The sequence below is a fragment of the Pleurodeles waltl genome, chromosome 9 (assembly GCF_031143425.1).
Source record: "Pleurodeles waltl isolate 20211129_DDA chromosome 9, aPleWal1.hap1.20221129, whole genome shotgun sequence".
Classification (NCBI taxonomy): Eukaryota; Metazoa; Chordata; class Amphibia; order Caudata; family Salamandridae; genus Pleurodeles; species Pleurodeles waltl.
In genome coordinates, this window is record NC_090448.1 from 872,631,778 (window position 1) to 872,658,597 (window position 26,820).

Here is a 26,820-nt window from a genome sequence, read left to right on the forward strand (position 1 = left end):
CTGAGTGTGTGTACCTCATTTATTGTCTATGTGTATGTACAACAAATGCTTAACACTACTCCTTGGATAAGCCTACTGCTCGACCACACTACCACAAAATAGAGCATTAGTATTATCTATTTTTACCACTATTTTACCTCTAAGGGGAACCCTTGGACTCTGTGCATGCTATTCCTTACTTTGAAATAGCACATACAGAGCCAACTTCCTACATATATATATATATATATATATATATATATATATATATATATATATATATTCGATGGCATGTGTAGCTGCAGATACACATGCTATGCATTGCTTCCGCCATCTAGTGTTGGTCTCGGAGTGTTAGAAGTTATTTTTCTTTGAAGAAGTCTTTTCGGAGTCAAGGGATCGAGTCACTCCTCCTCTCTGTTATACTGCACATGGGCATCAACTCCTTTGTTAGATTGTTTTCTTTCCGCTGTCGGGTTCAGATGTGTTTAGATTTTTCGAGATTTTCGATTAGGAAACCTTAGATAACTTTCTTTGACTGTCAGTATTTTTTTTTTAATCGCGTTTCCATTTATAGTCGAGCCGATAGTACTGTCGAAAACTAAATTTCTCCCTTCTGGGCACGAGCGCCCAACTGGGCCTGTTTGGGCCTACCACGCCGAAGCATGATGGATCGGACTCCATTCCGATTCTGTCCTCGATGCCACGCGAAATTTCCATACACCGATCAACACCTTGTATGTAATCTATGTCTCTCTCCCGATCACCGAGAAGAGGATTGTGAAGCCTGTCGATCGTTCCAATCCAGGAAGACACTACGTGACCGGAGAGGCAGGAGACTGGAAATAGCATAGAAGAGTACGGAGTATCTCAACGCCCTTGAGGAAGAACAGGCGCAGGTGGCAGTTTCCATTCAGGACACCGACTCCGAAGAAGTCTCGGACGAAGATAGCCAACTCATCACTGCCGGTCAGCACGTGAGTACGACTGCCCCTATGTCCACTCCTAAAAAATCATCGAAGGCCTTGGGTGCACCACTGCCAGAGAGCCATGGTTCGACCCGCAAGAAAGTACTTTGCGACCAACCTTCGGGTTTGGGGCTGAAAAAGGCCACACCTACTACGATACTGGAGTCGAGTGAATCCACCAAAAGCTCAACTTCCAAACCGAGTCGGCATCCACACTCTTCGGAGTCGAAACCTCGACGTTCTGCCTCAGAGCCCAAACAGGCTTTATCTTCGGGCCCGAAAAAATTGCAAATTTCGGAGCCGAAAAAGTATTCTTACACAGAAGAACAAGGACTTTCGAGCCACTTAAAGCAGAGCTCCAAGCCATATGATGAATAGTCCTCTAAATCATCAGAACCATCAGACTACATTTCTGAGGACACTGACATTCAACCTATTCTGGAAATCATGGATGAAATACAATCAAGGATCCATATCCATTAAGAGACTAGGAGGATGATTACTGCACCTCCTCCACAGAATAAAAGAAAGTTGGCTCTTCTGGAACATCTCGATACTGCTCCACCACCAGCAAATATTTTTAAACGGAAGGAGAAGCCATTACCTCTGCATACTTCTCCCCCACATTCACCACAACTTTATTTTTCACCACCACCCATTAGTCCTCAACATTGCCTTCACCAACTCACTCACAGACTTATTCTCATGGTGATACAGTTGATCCTTGGGATCTGTATGATCCAGATCCCACACCAGCTAATGACCCAGACCTATATCCTTCAAAACCTTCCCCACCAGAGGCTACAACTGCATACACGCAGGTCATCTCTAGGGCAGCTGCGCACCATGGAGTACTCATGCATATTGAGCCTTTAGAAGAGGATTTCCTTTTTAATACCTTATCCCCCACGCACTCGTGTTACCAGTGCCTCCCAATGCTACCTGGCATGATCAAGCATGCAGCTGAGATATTTATGGAGCCTGTTAAAGCAAGGGCTAGATAAGAAATATAAGCCTGCACCTGCAGATCCTGCTTACATTATACATAAGGTACCTCCAGACTCAGTGGTTGTCTGGCCTGCCAGAAAAAGGGCCAATAGTCAATCGTCAGGGGATGTCCTTCCCCCTGACAAAGAAAGCAGGAAGTCTGATGCTGCTGGCAAGAGGGTAACAGGCAGCTAACCAATGGTGCATTGAAAATTCACAAGCCTTGCTAGCAAGGTATGATAGAGCTCACCGGGACGAGATGCAGAAGCTATTACAACACCTGCAAAAAGAACATCAGAAAAGGGCTCAACCAATTTTTGAAGAAGGCCAGCCATAATAACCATATAAGGTTTGCCCTTGATGCTGTAGATACAGCAGCTAGAAGTGTGAATACTGTTGTAACCATACACAGACATGCATGGTTACGTTCTGGATTCAAACCAGAAATACAGCAGGCAGTACTGAATATGCCTTTTGATAAGAATCACCTATTTGGTCCTGAGGTTGACACCACAATAGTGGAACTCAGGAAAGACTCAGACACTGTTAAGGCAATGGGAGCCCTATACACAACACCTTACAGAGGCTCCTTTCGTAAGCAGCAATTTAGAGGAGGATTCAAGCCCCAATCTACAGAGGCCTCTACCTCCCAGCCTAAACAAGGTCAACAACAACAGTACCAGAGAGGGGGATTTAGAGACTCTTACAGAAGCCAACACTTCATAGCCAGAGGCAAATTCCAGGCCTCAAAAAAGTCCCTACCCCATCAAAACAGTGACTTCATAAGCATGCCACAACCCCACACATCTCCTGTCGGGGCCAGACTGCAGCAATTCCACTCCCAATGGCAAAATATCACCACAGACTAATGGGTACTTTCCATTATCTGCAATGGTTATTGCCTAGAATTGATTTCTACCCCTCCAAATATTCCTCCCCGTTATCACAGGCTGTCCCCAGAACACAAACGTTCTATTACAAGAAGAAGTGCAATTGCTACTACTAAAAGAGGAAATAGAATTAGTTCCAAAATCTCAACACGGAACAGGGGTATACTCACTATACTTCCTCATTCCCAAAAAGGCTGGGACTCCCAGATTCATTCTAGAGCTCAGACCACTAAATCTATGTATCATGTCAGAACACTTTCACATGGTAACTCTGCAGGACGTCATTCCACTACTACAAAAACAAGATTACATGATTGCATTCGATCTCAAAGATGCATATTTCCATATACCCATCCATTTAGCTCACAGAAAATACATAAGGTTTGTGATAGAGGGAAAACATTACCAATTTAAAGATCTGCCATTCGGCATAACATCTCCAAGGGTATTCACAAAATGTCTAGTAGTAGTAGTAGCAGCTTACCTAAGAAGACAACAAATACATGTCTTTCCTTATCTAGATGATTAGCTAATAAAATCAAGCAATTTTATACAATGTCAACAACACACTCAATACACAATAGAAACCCTGCATACATTAGGGTTCACTCTCAATTACCAAAAATCCCATCTTCAGCCAGCACAGGTGCAACCATACCTAGGTGCTATTCTCAATACACAAAAAGCTTTAGCCTATCCAAATACAGAAAGGATACAAGCTTTCCAAAATCTCATACCACAAATGCAGCCAAATCACCAAGTACAGGGTCAACTGCAAGATTTAGTGTTATACCGCCAAATGCACAAGTCCCTTCAATGGTGAACTCTCAGCAATTTAATGAAGGGTTGGTCATTTCAGGACCCTGTGCCTCAGACCACAATAACAGATGCATCAATGATAGGCTGGGGAGCTCATCTCAACAACCTTGCCACACAAGGGGAATGGAATTCAAAACAGATAAATTATCACATAAACCATTTACAATTATTAGCTTTGTTCCTTGCCCTAAAAGCGTTTCAACCACTTCTCAAAAACAATACTGTCTTGATTTAAAAAAAAAAAAAAAAAAAAAAACAATATGACAACCATATATTATCGAAAGAAACAAGGCGGGACACATTCATCTCAACTGTCCTTTCTAGCCCAAACAAAATGGAAATGGGCAATTTACAATCACATTAATCTACTAGCAGAATACATTGCAGGAATACACAATCAGCTAGCGGATCTCCTAAGCAGAACACACCAACAGATACATGAATGAGAGATTCACTCTCAGGTACTTCAACAGTACTTTCAAATGTGGGGGACATCAGAAATAGACGTATACGCAGCAAGCGAAAACGCAAAATGTAAAAACTTCGTATCCAGACACCCACACCTCCTCTGTCCAAGGGCAATGCTCTATGGATCAACTGGTCAGAGATATTTGCTTACGCTTTTCCCCCTCTCCCACTACTTCAATTTCGGGTCAACAAACTGTGTCGAACCTCTCTCACCATGATACTCCTAGCCCCCACGTGGGCACGACAACTTTGAGACACAACACTTCTAAACCTGTCAGTAGTACCTCACTATAAACTTCCAAACAGACTGGATTTGCTAACACAAAACAAAGGACAAATCAGACATCCTAATCCCAGTGCTCTCAACTTAGTGATTTGGCTCCTGAAGTCATAGAATTTGTATACTTGCAACTTCCATTAGAATGTATGGAAGTTCTCAAACAAGCAAGCAAGCCTACAACTAGACAACGCTCTGCTAACAAATGAAAAGTATTTGTTTATTACTGTCAATCTAAAAATACTGACCCACTTAAAGCATCCATACAGGATCAATACAAGATAATGTATGCTACCTACTTCATTTACAAAAGTCAAAGTTAGCTTTCTCATCTATTAAAATTAATCTTACTGCCAAGTCAGCATATTTGCAGACTATACAACATACCTCTCTCTTTAGAGTTCCAGTTATCAAAGCCTTCATGGAAGGACTAAAACGTATTATTCCACCTAAAACACCACCAGTTCCTGCTTGGAATCTGAATATTGTACTCACAAGACTAATGGGCCCACCTTTTGAACCCATGCATTCCTGTGAGATTAAATTTCTAACTTGAAAAGTTGCTTTCCTAGTAGCGATTACTTCATTAAGAAGAGTTAGTGAAATACAGGCATTCACTCTCGAGGAAACTTTTTTTCCAAGTACACAAACATAAAGCTGTACTTAGAACTAATCCAGCATTTCTGCCAAAGGTTGTATCACCTTTTCACATAAACCAAACTGTGGAATTGCCAGTCTTCTTCCCACAGCCAGATTCAACCGCAGAAAGAGCCCTTCACACTCTTGACCTTAAAAGAGCTCTAATGTATTATGTGGATAGAACAAAAGAATTTAGAAAAACTAAACAGATTTCCGTTGCCTTTCTACAGCCACATAAAGGTAATCCTATCTGTAAACAAGGATTAGCTAGATGGATTGTTAAATGTATTCAAACATGTTACATTAAGGCAAAACAACAACTTTTAGTAACACCTAAAGTTCACTCCACTAGGAAAAAAGGTGCATCTATGGCATTGTTAAGAAACATACCAATGGCAGACATATGCAAAGCTACCACATGATCCACACCACATACATTTACAAAGCATTACTGTGAAGATGTATTTTCAAAACAGGCCAATGTTGGTCAAGCTGTCCTAGGAACATTATTTCAAACAACTCCAACTCCTACAGGCTAGCCACCGCATTTTTTGGGGGGAGAGCCACTGCTTTTCAGTCTATGCATAGCATGTGTATCTGAAGCTACATATGCCATCGAACAGAAAATGTCACTTATCTAGTGTAAATCTGTTCGTGGCATGTAGTGCTGCAGATTCACGTGCACCCTTCCTCCTCCCCGGAAGCCTGTAGTCGTTGCAGTTTTCTTATTTGTACATATGTGTATACATTTACATTTGCATGGACATCTATTTTACTTATTATTTTTATAGCACATTTACATTATGTCACTGTATCACTCCTTCCTCCACCCTTTTGCGGGAAAACAAAGGAGTTGATGCCCCTGCGCGGTATGACAGAGAGGAGGAGTCACTCGATCCAGTGACTCCGAAAATACTTCTTCGAAGAAAAACAACTTGTAACACTCAGAGCCCAACACTAAATGCCAGAAGCAATGCATAGCATGTGAATCTGCAGCACTACATGCCACGAACAGATGTACACTAGACTAGGTAAGTGACATTTTCCATATATTTTTTTTTTTATGGGAAGGACAAACGTTTTTAAATTCAATTGATGCCACTTATCATCCATATTATATTCCGTCTGCTGCACTTGCACTGCTCCCACAAATTTATCTGAGGGTATTAATTTAATTTTTAGCTTCCAGTTTCAAATTCTTTCACTGTTACAGAACATTTTAAAATGTAAAAGTTGTACAGTTATTTTGCTTCTTTATTTGTATTTACTTTATTCATCTGTTAATATTTAATTTTCTAAGCAGCCACAGACCCTCAGAATAGGCTTCGCAGACCCCCATGGGTCCTCGGACCACAGGTTAATAACCACTGCCCTGTCCCATTGTGCTATACAGTGTTTACCTGTAGAGAACAGATGAGAAGTTGTCTGTAATCTTCATTGCATGTGGTGGATACTGAGATGTCATTATGTCAGCCTTCTTATAGTGGACAGCTGAGACTGAATCGCGCCATGTGGCTTAAGTGTAGGAGGCTGGCCTGGCTTATAGTGGGTACCTTGTGGTACTTACACCCTGTGCCAGGTCCAGTTATCCCTTGATAGTAGAATAGAGGTGTTTCTAGCAGCTTAGGCTGATAGAAGGTAGCTATGGCAAAGCAGCTTAGGCTGAACTAGGAGACATGCAAAGCTCCTACTATACCACTTATATCATATAGCACAATATCATAAGAAAACACAATACTCAGAGTTACTAAAAATAAAGGTACTTTATTTTAATGACAATATGCCAAAAGTATCTCGGAGAATACCCTCACTTAGGAGGTAAGTAACATACACAAGTTATATGTACACAAACCCAAAACAGGTAAGTAACAGTAAGAAAAGTAGTGCAAACTATGTAGAATCACAATAGGATGCAATAGGTAAACATAGGTCTAGGGGCAACACAAACCATATACTCCAAAAGTGGAATGCGAATCACAACTGGACCCCAGACCTATGGGAGCTTGTAGAGGGTCGCTGGGACTGTAAGAAAACAGTCAGGGTATCCAAGATACCCCACCCCAAGACCCTGAAAAGTAGGAGTAAAGTTACCCTACTACCCCAGAAAGACACAATAATCTTGATATGGGGATTCTGCAAGAACCACAAGCACCAGCAAAACACTGAAGCCGGATTCCTGGACATGAGGACCTGCAAGGCAAGGGGACCAAGTCCAAGAGTCGCGATAGTGTCCAGGGGGGGAAGGAGCCCAGGAAACCCCGGATGAAGGTGCAAAAGGGCTGCCTCCTGGTGGAAGAAGCCGAAGATTCTGCAACAACGAAAAGGGCTAGGAACTTCTCCTTTGGATGGAAGATGTCCCACGGCGTGCTGGATGTTGTAGAAGTGTTTCCACGCAGAAAGACTGCAAACAAGCCTTGCTAGCTGCAAGGGTCACGGTAGAGGTTTTTGGGTGCTACTGGGGACCAGGAAGGACCAGGATATTGCCTCTTGGAGGAGGAGGCAGAGGGGCTGCTCAGCAACTCAGAGAGCCCCTGCAGAAGCAGGCAGCACCCGCAGAAGTACCGGAGCAGGCACTTAGAAGATTTGTGAAACCGGAGTCACAAAAGGTGGGTCCCACGCCGTCTGAGTCCAACTCAGCGGGTTGAGCACTGCAGGATGGAGTGCTGGGGACCCAGGCTAGGCTGTGCACAAAGGAATCCTTGGAAAAGTGCAAAGTGCAAAAAGTACAGCTGCAAATCACGCAGTACACAAGTTTGCTGTCTGGTGTGGGGAGGCAAGGACTTAACTCCACCAAATTTGGACAGGAGGGCCACTGGACTGTGGGAGACACTTGGACCCAGCATGTCAGGATGAGAGGGGACCCAGAGGACCGGTGATGCAGTCTTTTGGCCCTGCGTTAGCAGGGGGAAGATTCCGTCGACCCACGGGAGATTTCCTCTTGGCTTCCAGTGCAGGGTGAAGGCAGACAGCCCTCAGAGCATGCACCACCAGGAAACAGCCAAGAAAGCCGGCAGGATGAGGTGCTACAATGTTGCTGGTAGTCGTAATGCTACTTTGTTGCGGTTTTGCAGGCGTCCTGGAGCAGTCAGCGGTCGATCCTTGGCAGAAGTCGAAGAGGGAAGTGCAGAGGAACTCTGGTGAGCTCTTGCATTCGTTATCTGAAGAATACCCCAGAGGAGAGACCGTAAATAGCCAGAAAAGGAGGTTTGGCTACCAAGAAAGGAGGGTTGGCTATCAAGAGAGGTAAGAACCTATCAGAGGGGGTCTCTGACGTCACCTGCTGGCACTGGCCACTCAGAGCAGCCCAGTGTGCCCCCAACACCTCTGAATCCAAGATGGCAGAGGTCTGGGACACACTGGAGGAGCTCTGGGCACTTCCCCTCGGAGGTACTGGTCAGGGGAGTGGTCACTCCCCTTTCCTTTGTCCAGTTTCGCGCCAGAGCAGGGCTGAGGGATCCCTGAACTGGTGTAGACTGGCTTATGCAGAGATGGGCGCTATCTGTGCCCATCAAAGCATTTCCAGAGGCTGGGGGAGGCTACTCCTCCCAGCCCATCACACCTATTTCCAAAGGGAGAGGGTGTAACACCCTCTCTCAGAGGAAATCCTTTGTTCTGCCTTCCTGGGCCGGGGCTGCCCAGACCCCAGGAGGGCAGAATCCTGTATGAGGGGTTGGCAGCAGCTGCAGTGGAAACCCCAGAAAGGAAGTTTGTCAGTACCCGGATTCAGTGCACGCGTGTAATGGTGCCCCCGCACTCACAAAGTTCGGGGAATTTGCCCTGAACGATGTGGGGGCACCTTGGCTAGTCAGGGTGCCCACACACTAAGTAACTTGGCACCTAACCTTCACCAAGTGAGGGTTAGACATATATGTGACTTATAAGTTACTTATGTGCAGTGAAAAATGGCTGTGAAATAACGTGGACGTTATTTCACTCAGGCTGCAGTGGCAGGCCTGTGTAAGAATTGCCTGAGCTCCCTGTGGGTGGCAAAAGAAATGCTACAGCCAATATGGATCTCCTGGAACCCCAATACCCTGGGTACCTACGTACCATATACAAGGGAATTATATGGGTGTACCAGTGTGCTAATGAGAATTAGTAAAATTAGTCACTAGCCTGCAGTGACAATTTATAGAAAGCAGAGAGAGCATAAACACCGAGGTTCTGGTTAGCAGAGCCTCAGTGATACAGTTAGGCACCACACAGGGAACACATGCAGGGCATACATTATGAGCACTGGGGTCCTGCCTAGCAGGATTCCAGTGACACAAGGGCAAAAACAAACATACACACAATGAAAATGGGGGTAACATGCCAGGCAAGATGGCACTTTCCTACATTAAGCAGCAGGTGTTATCCTAATGAATGGCAAGGGTATAACTTGCCTAAGAAACTTAATATTGTGAAACAGTAGCAGTTGATGTAAGTTCTATTCGCTTTAGCACCAATAGGAAGGCAGCTGCTAATCAGGGAGGGGAGCAGCAAACTGCTGTGCTCACAAGCATGCAAACAACACAAAAAGACTTGTCTGTGCTTTGAGTGTAAGACTCTAGCACATATGTATTAACACTTAATTAGTGTTTTCTTAAGCCCTGCCACTCTCTATTCAGGACAATCAGTATTGCAGTAGGTGCTCCTAGGGCCAGATATAGCGCTCCAGAAGTGTCCCTCAGAAACTGACAGCATGCTAGAGGTATTCGCCAAAGCTGGGCATGATATGCTGGAGATGGTGGCAAGAACTGGACACAATGTTCTAGAGATGGCCTCCTACACTGAACATGGTAGTACACATGCTGTCTTCAGACTCCACAAATTTCTGCTGGACTTCAGACCCGGACACACAAATTCAGATAAGACTTTTAGATCTTGCCTCCGGATTGGGGCACCGTATGCTAGATGCGGCTCCTAAGAGTAGTAGCAGTACTCTAGTCTGGCTTTGCAGATGAGCCCTCCAGATATGGTTTCTAAATGTATTAGCATGCAGCAGGTAAGGTACCAAGAACTAGATGTTATATTCTGGATGAACCCTGCAGAACATAGTACAGTTATCCTCGTGATGCTTTATCAGTTGTTTTATATACTGGTGATTCCACTTCCTTTCTGGTTATGTTATTATATATTCCCCTTGGTTCACCCTCACTTTATTTGCTCCCCTGTGGCTTTGTTATATTATGAAGCTACTGTGGAGTGATTTAACAAGAGAACTCGAAGATGGACAAGAATGGCATATGGGTTTTGTAAGGAAATGGCTCCCTGTTGCAGTTACCCCCCACTTTTTGTCTGATACTGATGCTGACTTGACTGAGAAGTGTGCTGGGACCCTGCTAACCAGGCCCCAGCACCAGTGTTCTTTCACCTAAAATGTACCATTGTTTCCACAATTGGCACACCCTTGGCACACAGATAAGCCCCTTGTAAACGGTACCAGTGGTACCAAGGGTCCTGTGACCAGGGAAGGTCCCTAAGGGCTGCATCATATGTTGTGCCACCCTAAGGGACCCCTCACCTAACACATGCACACTGCCATTGCAGATTGTGTGTGTTGGTGGGGAGAAAAAAGGCAAAGTCGACATGGCATCCCCCTCAGGATGCCATGCACACAAAATGCTGCCTGTGGCATAGGTAAGTCACCCGTCTAGTAGGCCTTACAGCCCTAAGGCAGGGTGCACTATACCACAGGTGAGGGCATAGCTGCATGGGCAATATGCCCCTACAGTGTCGAAGTCTATTCTTAGACATTGTAAGTACAGTGTGGCCATAGTAAGTATATGGTCTGGGAATTTGTCAAAAACGAACTCCACAGCTCCATAATGGCTACACTGAATACTGGGAAGTTTGGTATCAAACTTCTCAGAATAATAAACCCACACTGATGCCAGTGTTGGATTTATAAAAAATGCACACTGAGGGCATCTTAGAGATGCCCCCTGTATTTTACCCAATTGTTCAGTGCAGGACTGACTGGTCTGTGCCAGCCTGCTGCTGAGAGACGAGTTTCTGACCCCATGTGGTGAGGGCCCTTGTGCTCTCTGAGGACAGAAACAAAAGCCTGCTCTCGGTGGAGGTGCTTCACGCCTCCCCCTGCAGGAACTGTAACACCTAGCAGTGAGCCTCAAAGGCTCAGGCTTCGTGTTACAATGCCCCAGGGCACCCCAGCTAGTGGAGATGCCCGCCCCCTGGACACAGCCCCCACTTTTGGCGGCAAGTCCAGGGGAGATAATGAGAAAAACAAGGAGTCACCCACCAGTCAGGCCAGCCCCTAAGGCAGTGGTCTTCAAACTTTTTTATGCCGCGCCCCCCCAGCTGAAAAATAAAAATCATTGGGCCCCCCCTTCAGAATTTTTCACAATTATTTTAGAAAGATGCCAATGTTTAAATATGTCTAATTGTATTTAAACATTGCAGTTAAGTACTTGTACCTTTTTAAAACTGCGATAACATGCTTCTGCTCAAAACAAAGGTATGTTATCTGTATAATATTTCTTTTGGCCAGAGTTTGGCGCCCCCCCTGGGATCACTTGAGGTCCCCCAATGGGGACCTGCCCCCCAGTTTGAAGACCTCTGCCCTAAGGTGTCCTGAGCTGAGGTGACCCCTGCCTTTAGACATCCTCCATCTTGATTTTGGAGGATTCCCCCCCGCCCCCCAGTTTGAAGACCTCTGCCCTAAGGTGTCCTGAGCTGAGGTGACCCCTGCCTTTAGACATCCTCCATCTTGATTTTGGAGGATTCCCCCCCCCCCCCACCCCCACCCCCGGTGCCCTACAAAACCCCCTTGGTCTGCCCTCCGAAGTCGCAGGTACTTACCTGCTGGCAGACCGGGGCACCCCCTTCTCCATTGAAGCCTATGCGTTTTGGGCACCTCTTTGACCTCTGCACCTGCCAGCCCTGAGCTGCTGGTGTGGTAACTTTGGGGTTGCCTTGAACCCCCAATGGTGGGCTGCCTATGCCCCAGTACTGAGACTTGTAAATGTTTTACTTACCTCCTAATCTAACCTTTACTTACCTCCCCCAGGCACTGTTGATTTTCGCACTGTGGCCATATTTACAAAGACTGTTCATGATATTGTTTTCCTTCAAAGTTCCTAAAGTACCTAAGTGAAGTACCTTACATTTAAAGTGTTTAATGTAAATCTTGATCCTGTGGTTCTTAAAATAAACTAAAAAAATATATTTTTCAATATAAAAACCTATTGGCCTTGAGTAAGTCTTTGAGTGTGTGTTCCTCATTTATTGCCTGTGTGTGTACAACAAATGCTTATCACTACCCTCTGATAAGCCTACTGCTCGACCACACTACCACAAAATAGAGCATTAGAATTATCTCTTTTTGCCACCATCTTACCTCTAAGGGGAACCCTTGGACTCTATGCACACTATTTCTTACTTTGAAATAGTATGTACAGAGACAACTTCCTACCGGTTTCCATTGTGATTTACGTGTTGTGCTTGTGAGGGAATTGTGTGCTATTGTCCATGCTTTATCAGTTTCTGGTGAGAGAGAAGTGTGTATTGATACTTCATCTACTATCACTTTTCTGTGTTTGTGTGAGAAACATGCCCAAGCCTTCTCGAGTTCCTATGGAGATGGAATTGTGTACTGCTGTTGCCTGTACTGTGCCTGTTGTGTGAGTGAATGACGTTTCTACTGCTGTTGTCCAGGCTTTAATCGCTACCAAGGAGGACAAGGGGTGCAGTGATCGATCCTGTGCATTACCAGTTTTCCGTGTGTTTGTTGTCGTCTGTTTTATTCATGTGAGGGACAATTGCACCACTGTTGCCACCTCTATGTATAATCATGGGACACTTTTACTGCTGCTGCCTCCTTTGCACCTGTGAGACTTATGTTAGTAAAACTTGGTAAATGTAAAACTGTGGACCCTGTCAGTTCTTTTTGGTATCTGATGGCTTAAAAAGGTCTGCCTCACCATGCGCACTGTTGTAAAATTACTTTTCTAAAATGCCGCCACATCTTGCTTGGTTTAGGCGTTCCCACATGCTCGCACATGACGACAGAGTATAGTTAGTTTAATTGTTTCGTTGCAAATAGCTTGTTTAGGACCAAACTGTGTGATGTACGTGAACTATTGATGCCATTTTATTGCAAGACCTCTGAAAGATCCATCGAAAGCATTTTGTCGTATTCGGACACCTTGTTCTGCCAGAAATCCGTCAATATATTTTTTCTAATAAAATATTTTCTGTAAAGAAGAGGTCACTGGACGACTATATATTTTTAAAAACTCACTTAAATTAGATAATGTGAAAAAATAGCAGAAAATTGTGCACCTTTCATATCTAGTCTAACATGATTGGGTTTCCCTGTTGCTCGAAGTGAACTTGTGTATTCTCCTGCACCTTCAGACAATCCTGACTTTTCAATCAATAGCATTTGCATGCTGAGATTTTAGGCCCATGCTAGTAATAGTGAAAGTGAACGTACAAGTGCCAGAAGTGCTAAAAAGCCAGAAATTGTTTAAGGAGCCAAACAAGGCATAATAACACTTAACAGTAACATGGGTTTATTTTGTTTAATTTTTAAAATGGAGATGTGGTAATATTTTTTCATTTGATAAGATATTTCTGTGATAAAACGATGCAATTCTACAAAGAAATAAAGCTTCAAAAGAGGATTCATTTTGAGAAGTCAGAATAAACCATATATCTCGGACTACGAATGATTACCATACATATCGGACCATAATGTAAACCTGATTCATACCAGATATGAGCTTGGTCAACCCTGAAGACCACTGAGCATGGAGCGTATTTGTTATTACTAATTTGTATATTTTTTTCTTTTTGCAGCTTCCAGGCCAAATAGCTTGGAAAGTAGCAGAAGTGCATCTAACAACAGCTCCCCGCTTAACTTGAAAGGTACATCATAACTGTCTTCTCCTAGCTTGAGTCTGGTTAGCAGCCTTTGTGCACTCATTGAATTACCGTGGTCGCTTGCGCTGCCAGTTCCCTGCCACCCTCTGGGTTGGACCGGGAGAAAAAAATACACCAGGGCACCAAAATAATAGGGGTCCCCATTAGTGTATAAGATAGCTGAAAAAGTGACCCCCATTTGCATATCATGCCCGTTTTGAACTTAAGGCATGGTGTTTTGCAAGGTGAGAAAAACTGCATACATGTGTTTGCAGCAGGCAATGCTTGTGGCAATATTCGTGAAATCAACAGACAAAAAAATGGGTCAGTGTGGCCATAAAACAGGACAACAAACTGCTAAAAAACATTCCAACAGCCCATCAGCTAGTTTTGTAAAGGCCACTCCCTATTCACAGGTTCAGAATGATCGCTACTTTACAAAAATGAAAAAGCACTTATGAAAGTGGGATATCTGCAATAATGGCTTATTTTTGGGCCATCATAAGTTTAGTGCTGGAGTAAGCATGCTTAATTTGTAAAAGAATGAGTGCTGTTTCCCAAAGCTCTGCTCAAAATCTTGCAGCTGGTGCAATTAAATATTAATGTGCCAAATTCCAAGGCTGTGTAGTGTTGAACTCCTCAGGCCTCTTTAACCCACTACCAGGCATTGCTGCCCCTTTAGCTCACTCTTGACAGTACCTGCTTTCTCCCTTTGTGTCTGTTTTTCTGTCTTTCCCTTTATCCTTCTTTCCCATTTGTGTTTTTCTCTCTTTCTCTTGAGGTCAATATCTGATACAGAAAAATAAGTTCCGGTCCCCAGCACCGGTAGGTTCCACCAGCAACCACTGGCTGAAATTATGCACTTAAGGTAGTAATGTGGTTGCTCTCAAGGGAGGGGAGAGTATTTCATACCAATTCATAAACACTTACAATTGCTGCTTAATGTATGTTTTAAAAAAACGTACCAGGGCCCTCCTCAGGATGCCACTGCAGCTTGACCCACCTATTGTCCCTTGCAGCCCTGCCAAGAACAGTAGCAACACAACTACTAACCGTTGCACTCCTGCTAGAGTGACAGTTCAGACTCTGCCAGGCTCCCAAAGCTATAAGAATGTTTTTAGCAGCAGGCATTGAGTATCCAACTTTAATCCTACAGGCACCTGACACCCAAGAAGACGTTTCATCATTTCAAACAAGACACGGGGTGCCACACCTCCCTTTAAAACGCCAACTGCTTTCTGTGCCCTTGTTCCCATCTCTACGAGACGGGCTGGCATTTCTAAATGAGACAAATCCTCATATAACGAAGGAGCTGTGCCGTACTGTGCACTGCACCTTTGCTCTTTGCATATCACAGTAGAAGGGTTGTTCTGTAATCAAATCAAACAATCCTGGAGGAAACTGAACTGCCACTAAAATAACAGCTAATTCACATGCATGGCTTTCTCTCCTCTCCACGTGTCACCCGAAAGGGGGTAACATATCATAATTTTAAACTGTTGTGAAATAATTTGAGCTACCTCTACCAGAGCAGCCATGTAACTTGAAACATGACCTCTCCTCTCAGAGAAAGGCTGGCATTTCATCATTTCAAAATAGTGGCAGAGTAATCTGAACTTGATCTGATAGAACCATTTAATATGCCCAGAGATCTCGTTCTTCCACATATCTGAGAAAGGCTGTCATTTCAAACTATAATTGAGCTTACCTAAGATTCGATAGGCTGAAAAGCCTTTTAAAAGGCTGTCATAAGTACCAGTGTTGACAATTAAGTGCTGGTGCTGAGCACCGGAAACCACCAGCTCAAATTAATCTCTGTTTACAATATATTTTGTGCTCCATTTAAACACCACCTTACCCAAATGTCAATAAAGATTGAGGTTAGTGTGTAAATGGGGTTTGACAAATGCACCAATAGCGTTATATTTGCAATAATTATAGATGAAGAGGCTTCTTTAAACAAACAAATGTTAAAGACGTGTGGCTATAGATGCACATGGTTAGCATAATCTTGCCATCTAGTGTCGGGCTCGGATGTGAGCAAGTTGTTTTTCTTTCAAGAAAGTCTTTTTAGACTGAAGGTAGAGTGCTTCCTCCTCTTGCTGGCAATGCGCATGGTCATCAACTCTATTGTTAGATTGTTTTCTTCCACCGTTGGGTTCGGACATGTGCTCATCTGCTCCAGTTCAACACTGTTGTCACCTATTCTTCCTTAGACTTACCATCGGTATTGTTCTTAATTGCGGCTTGTAAGGAAATGCCTCCTTGGCATGGTTACCCCCTGACTTTTTGCCTTTGCTGATGCTATGTTTTGAATTGAAAGTGTGCTGAATCCTGCTAACCAGGCCCCAGCACCAGTGTTCTTTCCCTAACCTGTACTTTTGATTCCACAATTGGCACCCCCTGGCATCCAGGTAAGTTCCTTGTAACTGGTACCCCTGGTACCAAGGGCCCTGATGCCAGGGAAGGTCTCTAAGGGCTGCAGCATATCTTAGGCCACCCTGGGGACCCCTCACTCAGCACAGACACACTGCTTGCCAGCTTGTGTGTGCTGGTGAGAACAAAACGAGTAAGTCGACATGGCACTCCCCTCAGGGTGCCATGCCAACCTCACACTGCCTATGCAGTATAGATAAGTCACCCCTCTAGTAGGCCTTACAGCCCTAAGGCAGGGTGCACTATACCATAGGTGAGGGCACCAGTGCATGAGTACTGTGCCCCTACAGTGTCTAAGCCAAACCTTAGACATTGTAAGTGCAGGGTAGCCATAAGAGTATATGGTCTGGGAGTCTGTCAAACACGGACTCCACAGCACCATAATGGCTACACTGAAAACTGGGAAGTTTGGTATCAAACTTCTCAGCACAATAAATGCACACTGATGCCAGTGTACATTTTATTGTGAAATACACCCCAGAGGGCACCTTAGAGGTGCCCCCTGAAACCTTAACCGACTATCTGTGTAGGCTGACTGGTTCCAGCAGCCTGCCACAACCGAGACATGTTGCTGGCCCCATGGGGAGAGTGCCTTTGTCACTCTGAGGCCAGTAACAAAGCCTGCACTGGGTGGAGATGCTAACACCTCCCCCAGGCAGGAGCTGTAACAGCTGGCGGTGAGCCTCAAAGGCTCACCCCTTTGTTCCAGCACCGCAGGACACTCCAGCTAGTGGAGTTGCCCGCCCCCTCCGGCCACGGCCCCCACTTTTGGCGGCAAGGCCGGAGGAAATAATGAGAATAACAAGGAGGAGTCACTGGCCAGTCAGGACAGCCTCTAAGGTGTCCTGAGCTGAAGTGACTCTAACTTTTAGAAATCCTCCATCTTGCAGATGGAGGATTCCCCAATAGGATTAGGGATGTGACCCCCTCCCCTTGGGAGGAGGCACAAAGAGGGTGTACCCACCCTCAGGGCTAGTAGCCATTGGCTACTAACCCCCCAGACCTAAACACGCCCTTAAATTTAGTATTTAAGGGCTCCCCTGAACCTAAGAATTTAGATTCCTGAAACCTACAAGAAGAAGAAGACTGCTGAGCTGAAAAACCCCTGCAGAGGAAGAACAGAAGACACCAACTGCTTTGGCCCCAGTCCTACCGGCCTGTCTCCTGCCTTCCAAAGAACTCTGCTACAGCGACGCTTTCCAAGGGACTAGCGTCCTCTGAATCCTCTGAGGACTGCCCTGCTTCAAGAAAGACAAGAAACTCCCGAGGACAGCGGCACTGCTCCAAAAGAACTGCAACTTTGTTTCAAGGAGCAGATTTAAAGACCCCTGCAACTCCCCGCAAGAAGCGTGAGACTTGCAACACTGCACCCGGCGACCCCGACTCGACTGGTGGAGAACTAACACCTCAGGGAGGACCCTCCGGCGACTCCGAGACCGTGAGTAACCAAAGTTGTCCCCCCTGAGCCCCCACAGCGATGCCTGCAGAGGGAATCCCGAGGCTCCCCCTGACCGCGACTGCCTGAACTCCATTTCCCGACGGCTGGAAAAGACCCTGCACCCGCAGCCCCCAGCACCTAAAGGAACGGAACTCCTGTGCAGGAGTGACCCCCAGGAGGCCCTCTCCCTTGCCCAGGTGGTGGCTACCCCGAGGAGCCCCCCCCTTGCCTGCCTGCACCGCTGAAGAGATCCATTGGTCTCTCATTGAAAACCATTGAAAACCCGACGCGTGGTTGCACACTGCATCCGGCCGCTCCCGCGCTGCTGAGGGTGTACTTTTTGTGCTGACTTGTGTCCCCCCCCCCGGTGCCCTACAAAACCCCCCTGGTCTGCCCTCCGAAGACGCGGGTACTTACCTGCTGGCAGACTGGAACCGGGGCACCCCCTTCTCTCCATTGAAGCCTATGTGTTTTGGGCACCTCTTTGACCTCTGCACCTAACCGGCCCTGGGCTGCTGGTGTGGTAACTTTGGTGTTGCTCTGAACCCCCAACGGTGGGCTACCTTGGACCCAAACCTGAGACTTGTAAGTGATTTACTTACCTGACAAAACTAACAAAAACTTACCTCCCCCAGGAACTGTGAAAATTGCACTGTGTCCACTTTTAAAACAGCTATTTGTGTTTTAAATGAAAAGTATATATGCTACTGTAATTATTCACAGTTCCTAAAGTACTTACCTGCAATACCTTTCAAATGAGATATTACATGTAGAATTTGAACCTGTGGTGGTTAAAATAAACTAAGAAAATATATTTTTCTATAACAAAACCTATTGGCTGGATTTGTCTCTGAGTGTGTGTTCCTCATTTATTGCCTGTGTGTATGTACAACAAATGCTTAACAATACTCCTTTGATAAGCCTACTGCTCGACCACACTACCACAAAATAGAGCATTAGTATTATCTCTTTTTGCCACTATCTTACCTCTAAGGGGAACCCTTGGACTCTGTGCATACTATTCCTTACTTTGAAATAGTACATACAGAGCCAACTTCCTACAACATTTGTTGGGCTATCACTGCCTTAGTGCCATGGTTGACACTTAGTGGCTGCATCAAACACACCCAGTCTTGGCACAGAGAAAACAGCACCAGCTGCACAAGCCTGAACTGATTTATTCCTTCGGGTCCAAGACCCTCGACGTTGGAACACCACTGCACCTCAGCACCGAAAGCTCCAGCTTCGGACAAAAACCCTCTGCATTGAAAACAATGGCACCGAAAATTTCATTGTTGGAGTCAAAATCCTACACTTTCAGCACACAAGCACATAGTTTCCAGCTTGTGGAACCTGTGCTTCAGCGGATGCAAGAGTAGACTCCAGACAAAAACACATAGTGATACATCCAGACACAGGTAGTATCATCACAAGACCTCCTTATACGGGTGACCAGCCAGCCAAAAGGCAATTGTCATTTGAAGAAGCTGTGGAGATTTCACCACCACTGCCAAGGCATAGAAAGAAGGCGGACAAGGCCACAAGTCTGGTGCTTCTCAGCCCACCACCATCTGCTGCACACCACACACAGTCACCATCGCCTTCACCTGGTGCTCCTGCACCATACTCTCCAGAGGTTTCTATCCACTCTTCACGGGGGGCAGGGAATGAGGGAGATCAGTTTTCCTTTCAACCACGCACCGACACATGGGGCTATTATGATGCAGAACCACCTGTCGATACAAACCCTGATCTGTGTCCCGCCAAACTGTCCCCCCGCCACCCCTGAGATGACACCACCACCTACCATGACCTTATAGGTGGAGCTGCTGCTTACCACAATGTTCAGCTAAACACTGAGCATCTAGAGGGTGATTTTTTTTTTTTTTTTTTTTAGATTCTTTCCTTCAGTCAACACATGGCACAATACCTGCTGATGCTGAAAGGCATGTTGCAACACACCCAGACGTTTTCAGTGACCCTGTTAGGTAAGGTGCGATTACTCCAAGGATGGACAAAAAGTACAAGATATCACCCAATGACCCACATGTATAAAGGGACAACTTCCACCGATTCACTGGTAGTTTCCGCAGCACGCAAGAGGGACACCTCTCAAACATCTCTTGAAGCCCCCCATCCCCGCCCCAGATAACAATAGAAAAATAATTAATGCTGTTGGTAAAAGGGTGCTTTCCCAGTCTGCCAACCACTGGAGAATCGCCAGTTCCATTGGCCTCCCTTCCTGCTGTGACAGGGCTCACTGAGTTGAGATGGAAAAGATCCTCCAGCATCTCCTAAAAGAGCACAAAAAGCGAGCATCTTAGATTGCCTCTGAAGGTGAGCTATTTTCCAATACCACTTTTCGCTGTGCCCTTGACACTGCTGATACTGCAGCTAGAGGCATAGATTTCAGTCCATTCAGGAAACATGCCTGTCGTCAAGTCTCAGGTTTTAAACCAGAGGTTCAGCAAAACCTCTTGGCCCTTCCCTTCGACAGGGAACACCTTTTTAGTCCCCAAGTACACACCCTCCTTGAAAAAATAAAGGATAATGAGATGGCCAAAGCCATGTGAGAGTTGCAGACAACATTGCAACTCATCTCCTTTTAACGCTCCTCTTATCATGGAGAATCAATAACCACCTCCCCTGAGACATTGAGACAGCCACCTCCTACCAGCATCCTAAGGCACAGACCACCTTGCCTAGGGGATCATACAGAGGCTTCTACTGCGACATTAATTCCACGGGTAGAGGCAAAGGCGTATTCACCAAATCCTATGCCGCCACCACCACCACCAAACCTTGCCAGCCCCACCACCTGACCATTCAACACCTGTTGGGGGATGAATAAAAGGGTTATTTCCTGCCTGGTGGTGGAACATCACCTCCAGCCAGTGGGTGTAGGATATTATTTAACAGGGTTAATGTCTGGAGCTCACTTCCACACCTCCAAACATTCCACCTCGCAAACACAAACATTCACCAGAACGTCAACAGGGAATAAGTTCAGGCTCTCCTCAAAAAAGGGGCCATAGAACTAGTTATAAGCTGCTCCACCAGAAAGGCACATGAATCTATTCTCTCTACTGCCTTATGCCCAAAAAAGACAGGTCTCTAAGACCAATCTTGGATCTAAGACCTCTAAAAGAATACATTCTCTCCGAGCATTTTCACATGGTCACTCTTCAAGATGTTATCCCATTATTGCAACGAGGTGACTTCATGGCCGCACTCGACCTTAAGGACGCCTATTTCCACATTCCTATTCACCTGGTGCAACGCTGATACCTAAGGTTTCTAATAAATGGGCAGCATTTTCAGTTCAAACTGCTTCCCTTTTGTGGTCACAACTGCCCTTGGGGTCTTCCCCAAAAGTCTCATAGTAGTAGCTGCTCACCTGCACAGACAAAACATATATGTCTTTCCATATCTAGAAGACTGGTGAAACAGAAGCGCAACTTGTCAAGAGTGCATAAAACACACCCAGGCCACTATAAACCTACCTCCTCAACTGGAATGTACCATGTAGGAAGTTGGCTCTGTATGTGCTACTTCAAAGTAAGGAATAGCATGCACAGAGTCCAAGGGTTCCCCTTAGAGGTAAGATAGTGGCAAAAAGAGATAATACTAATGCTCTATTTTGTGGTAGTGTGGTCGAGCAGTAGGCTTATCCAAGGAGTAGTGTTAAGCATTTGTTGTACATACACATAGGCAATAAATGAGGTACACACACTCAGAGACAAATCCAGCCAATAGGTTTTTATATAGAAAAATATCTTTTCTTAGTTTATTTTAAGAACCACAGGTTCAAATTCTACATGTAATATCTCATTCGAAAGGTATTGCAGGTAAGTACTTTAGGAACTTCAAATCATCAAAATTGCATGTATACTTTTCAGGTTATTCACAAATAGCTGTCTCAAAAGTGGACACTTAGTGCAATTTTCACAGTTCCTAGGAGAGGTAAGTATTTGTTAGGTTAACCAGGTAAGTAAGACACTTACAGGGCTTAGTTCTTGGTCCAAGGTAGCCCACCGTTGGGGGTTCAGAGCAACCCCAAAGTCACCACACCAGCAGCTCAGGGCCGGTCAGGTGCAGAGTTCAAAGTGGTGCCCAAAACACATAGGCTAGAATGGAGAGAAGGGGGTGCCCCGGTTCCGGTCTGCTTGCAGGTAAGTACCCGCGTCTTCGGAGGGCAGACCAGGGGGGTTTTGTAGGGCACCGGGGGGGACACAAGTCCACACAGAAATTTCACCCTCAGTGGCGCGGGGGCGGCCGGGTGCAGTGTAGAAACCAGCGTCGGGTTCGCAATGTTAGTCTATGAGAGATCTCGGGATCTCTTCAGCGCTGCAGGCAGGCAAGGGGGGGATTCCTCGGGGAAACCTCCACTTGGGCAAGGGAGAGGGACTCCTGGGGGTCACTTCTCCAGTGAAAGTCCAGTCCTTCAGGTCCTGGGGGCTGCGGGTGCAGGGTCTCTCCCAGGCGTCGGGACTTTAGGTTCAAAGAGTCGCGGTCAGGGGAAGCCTCGGGATTCCCTCTGCAGGCGGCGCTGTGGGGGCTCAGGGGGGACAGGTTTTGGTACTCACAGTATCAGAGTAGTCCTGGGGTCCCTCCTGAGGTGTTGGATCTCCACCAGCCGAGTCGGGGTCGCCGGGTGCAGTGTTGCAAGTCTCACGCTTCTTGCGGGGAGCTTGCAGGGTTCTTTAAAGTTGCTGGAAACAAAGTTGCAGCTTTTCTTGGAGCAGGTCCGCTGTCCTCGGGAGTTTCTTGTCTTTTCGAAGCAGGGGCAGTCCTCAGAGGATGTCGAGGTCGCTGGTCCCTTTGGAAGGCGTCGCTGGTGCAGGATCTTTGGAAGGCAGGAGACAGGCCGGTGAGTTTCTGGAGCCAAGGCAGTTGTCGTCTTCTGGTCTTCCGCTGCAGGGGTTTTCAGCTGGGCAGTCCTTCTTCTTGTAGTTGCAGGAATCTAATTTTCTAGGGTTCAGGGTAGCCCTTAAATACTAAATTTAAGGGCGTGTTTTAGGTCTGGGGGGTTAGTAGCCAATGGCTACTAGCCCTGAGGGTGGGTACACCCTTTTTGTGCCTCCTCCCAAGGGGAGGGGGGTCACAATCCTAACCCTATTGGGGGAATCCTCCATCTGCAAGATGGAGGATTTCTAAAAGTTAGAGTCACCTCAGCTCAGGACACCTTAGGGGCTGTCCTGACTGGCCAGTGACTCCTCCTTGTTTTTCTCATTATTTTCTCCGGCCTTGCCGCCAAAAGTGGGGCCTGGCCGGAGGGGGCGGGCAACTCCACTAGCTGGAGTGTCCTGCTGGGTTGGCACAAAGGAGGTGAGCCTTTGAGGCTCACCGCCAGGTGTGACAATTCCTGCCTGGGGGAGGTGTTAGCATCTCCACCCAGTGCAGGCTTTGTTACTGGCCTCAGAGTGACAAAGGCACTCTCCCCATGGGGCCAGCAACATGTCTCGGTTTGTGGCAGGCTGCTAAAACTAGTCAGCCTACACAGATAGTCGGTTAAGTTTCAGGGGGCACCTCTAAGGTGCCCTCTGGGGTGTATTTTACAATAAAATGTACACTGGCATCAGTGTGCATTTATTGTGCTGAGAAGTTTGATACCAAACTTCCCAGTTTTCAGTGTAGCCATTATGGTGCTGTGGAGTTCGTGTTTGACAAACTCCCAGACCATATACTCTTATGGCTACCCTGCACTTACAATGTCTAAGGTTTTGTTTAGACACTGTAGGGGCACAGTGCTCATGCACTGGTACCCTCACCTATGGTATAGTGCACCCTGCCTTAGGGCTGTAAGGCCTGCTAGAGGGGTGTCTTACCTATACTGCATAGGCAGTGAGAGGCTGGCATGGCACCCTGAGGGGAGTGCCATGTCGACTTACTCATTTTGTTCTCACTAGCACACACAGGCTTGTAAGCAGTGTGTCTGTGCTGAGTGAGGGGTCTCTAGGGTGGCATAAGACATGCTGCAGCCCTTAGAGACCTTCCTTGGCATCAGGGCCCTTGGTACTAGAAGTACCAGTTACAAGGGACTTATCTGAATGCCAGGGTGTGCCAATTGTGGATACAATGGTACATTTTAGGTGAAGGAACACTGGTGCTGGGGCCTGGTTAGCAGGGTCCCAGCACACTTCTCAGTCAAGTCAGCATCAGTATCAGGCAAAAAGTGGGGGGTAACTGCAACAGGGAGCCATTTCTTTACACAAGCCCCCCCCAGCCCACAGGCCAGGAGACTCAGCCCAAGCTGGGAGAGTCTTCCTAGTCTGTCAGGCGAGGAAGAGTAGGAGAAATAGGCTGGTTAGTTGCAGGGCCTACTCTGCCTTACATCCTTCTGTTCAGGTCATTCCCTTTGGGGAACTGACCCACTTCCACAGTGATAGGACCTAGTCTGAATTGCCTCTTGTCTGCTTCTTCAATGTCTCCACCCATTCTTTTTATTTTGGGTTTAGAGGTATCCACCTCTGCTAATCTTATCTTAGCCAGGGTCATCCCTAGCTTACCCAAAGAGGTTACCCAGAGCTGGAGTAACCCCACCATGACCAACAGGGTCAGGGGGCCTAGCTTGCTATTTGGCATGGGGTCTGACCACCATGCCAAGGATAGTGCAGCCACAAAGGCTAACACCCAGCAGAGGCCACTGACAGCTGTCAGTGCCCAGAACCACACCTTTAGCTCTTCACCTAAAAGGGAAGGGGCTAAGTTACAGGCTTCTTTGGGTTCAGGTTGCCTGTCTGCTGTATTGGAGTGGGGGGTTACCACATCTTGTAGTAAACACCCTTCTTCCACTCTTTCTTCTGTTAGCTGAGGAGCCACCCACTCGGGTTTAACAGTTGCCTGACTAGCCAGGACTTCTTGTGGGTCAGGTTGGACTTTATCAGGGCCATTTTTGGAGTTCTCCCCTACTGGAGCAGAATCTCCTTGGCTTGCTGTAACCTTGGCTAAAGGTTGTCCACCCTTCCTACTCTGTTTTCTTTTCTTCTTCTTCTGGGGCCTGCTTGCATTTACTGCAGAGGCAGGACTTCCAGAATCCTTGGGAGAGGACTGGCACTGGACCAGTTCCTCTCTTGAGCTCTGACTAACCTCTGGGTAGTCATTTCCAAGGAGACAATCAAGGGGGAGGTCGGTACTGACTACTACCCTTCTCCAGCTAAGAGTGCCACCCACTTCTATGGGCACTAAAGCCACAGGCCTCTTAGTGACCCTGTCTAGGCTAACTCTTACCCTGGCAGTCTCACCTGGGATGTACTGGTTTGAGAGCACCAGCCTGTCATGCACAATAGTGTGACTGGCACAAGTGTCTCTCAGGGCAGTGGTTGGGATTCCATTCACCAGTAGGTGGTGGAAGTGTCTACTTCCCTCTGGAATCTCCAACTCACCTGTTGGGCCCTGTTTCCAGTTGAAGGCTAGGAAGACCTCCTCATCTGAGGAGTCATCTCCCATGGCTACACTGGTTACCCCTGGAATTTTGTTCTGGGGTTTGTTTTTGGGACAAGAAGTGTCCTTGGTGTGGTGCCCAGACTGTTTACAGTTGTGGCACCATGCCTTAGTGGCATCCCAGTTCTTACCCTGGTACCCACCTTTGTTTTGGGTTGTGTCTTGGGGCCCACCCACCTGTTCTGGTTTTTGGGGGCCTACAGAGGACTCTTTTTCTTTGTTTCTAGTGTCACCCACTTTCTCCTGGGGAGTTTTTGTAACCCATTTCTTTTGGTCACCCCCAGTGGAAGTTTTGGTTACCCTAGTCTTGACCCAGTGGTCTGCCTTCTTTCCCAATTCTTGGGGAGAAATTGGACCTAGGTCTACCAGATACTGATGCAACTTTTCATTGAAGCAGTTACTTAAAATGTGTTCTTTCATAAACAAATTATAAAGCCCAACATAGTCACACACTTCATTTCCAGTTAACCAACCATCCAGTGTTTTTACTGAGTAGTCTACAAAATCAACCCAGGTCTGGCTCGAGGATTTTTGAGCCCCCCTGAATCTAATTCTATACTCCTCAGTGGAGAATCCGAAGCCCTCAATCAGGGTACCCTTCATGAGGTCATAAGATTCTGCATCTTTTCCAGAGAGTGTGAGGAGTCTATCCCTACACTTTCCGGTGAACATTTCCCAAAGGAGAGCACCCCAGTGAGATCTGTTTACTTTTCTGGTTACACAAGCCCTCTCAAAAGCTGTGAACCATTTGGTGATGTCATCACCATCTTCATATTTTGTTACAATCCCTTTGGGGATTTTTAGGATGTCAGGAGAATCTCTGACCCTATTTAAGTTGCTGCCACCATTGATGGGACCTAGGCCCATCTCTTTTCTTTCCCTTTCTATGGCTAGGAGCTGCTTTTCCAAAGCCAATCTTTTGACCATCCTGGCTAACAGGGGGTCATCTTCACTGAGAGCATCCTCAGTGATTTCAGAAATGCTGGACCCTCCTGTGAGGGAAGCAACATTTCTGACTATCATTTTTGGAGACAGGGCTTGAGAGGCCCTGGTCTCCCTATTTAGGACTGGAAGGGGGGAATTGCCCTCCAAGTCACTAATTTCTTCCTCTGTGAAGTCATCCTCAGAGGGGTTGGCTTTTTCAAACTCTGCCAACAGCTCCTGGAGCTGAATTTTGGTAGGTCTGGAGCCAATGGTTATTTTCTTTATATTACAGAGAGACCTTAGCTCCCTCATCTTAAGATGGAGGTAAGGTGTGGTGTCGAGTTCCACCACATTCATCTCTGTATCAGACATTATTTTGCTAAAAGTTGGAATACTTTTTAAGAATCTACAACTGGTTCTAGAATCTAATTCAAACTTTTACAAACTTTTAAACTCTAAAAGAAATGCTAACAGGGACTAACACAAGGCCCTAGCAGGACTTTAAAGAATTTAGAAAACTTTTCAAATTGCAAAAATCAATTTCTAATGACAATTTTGGAATTTGTCGTGTGATCAGGTATTGGCTGAGTAGTCCAGCAAATGCAAAGTCTTGTACCCCACCGCTGATCCACCAATGTAGGAAGTTGGCTCTGTATGTGCTACTTCAAAGTAAGGAATAGCATG

The 26,820-nt window shown here is 46.2% G+C and overlaps 1 protein-coding gene across 3 annotated transcripts in view; it reads left to right on the forward strand.

The window, feature by feature from the left end:
* The window catches only part of CCDC88C (coiled-coil domain containing 88C), a 476,272-nt gene that overhangs the window by 368,012 nt on the left and 81,440 nt on the right, over nt 1-26,820 (forward strand). For all 3 annotated transcript variants that reach the window (XM_069208171.1, XM_069208172.1, XM_069208170.1), the window contains exon 28: nt 13,833-13,901. In XM_069208171.1, the coding sequence (XP_069064272.1) occupies nt 13,833-13,901 (69 nt within the window). The remainder of the gene's footprint in view (nt 1-13,832; nt 13,902-26,820) is intronic.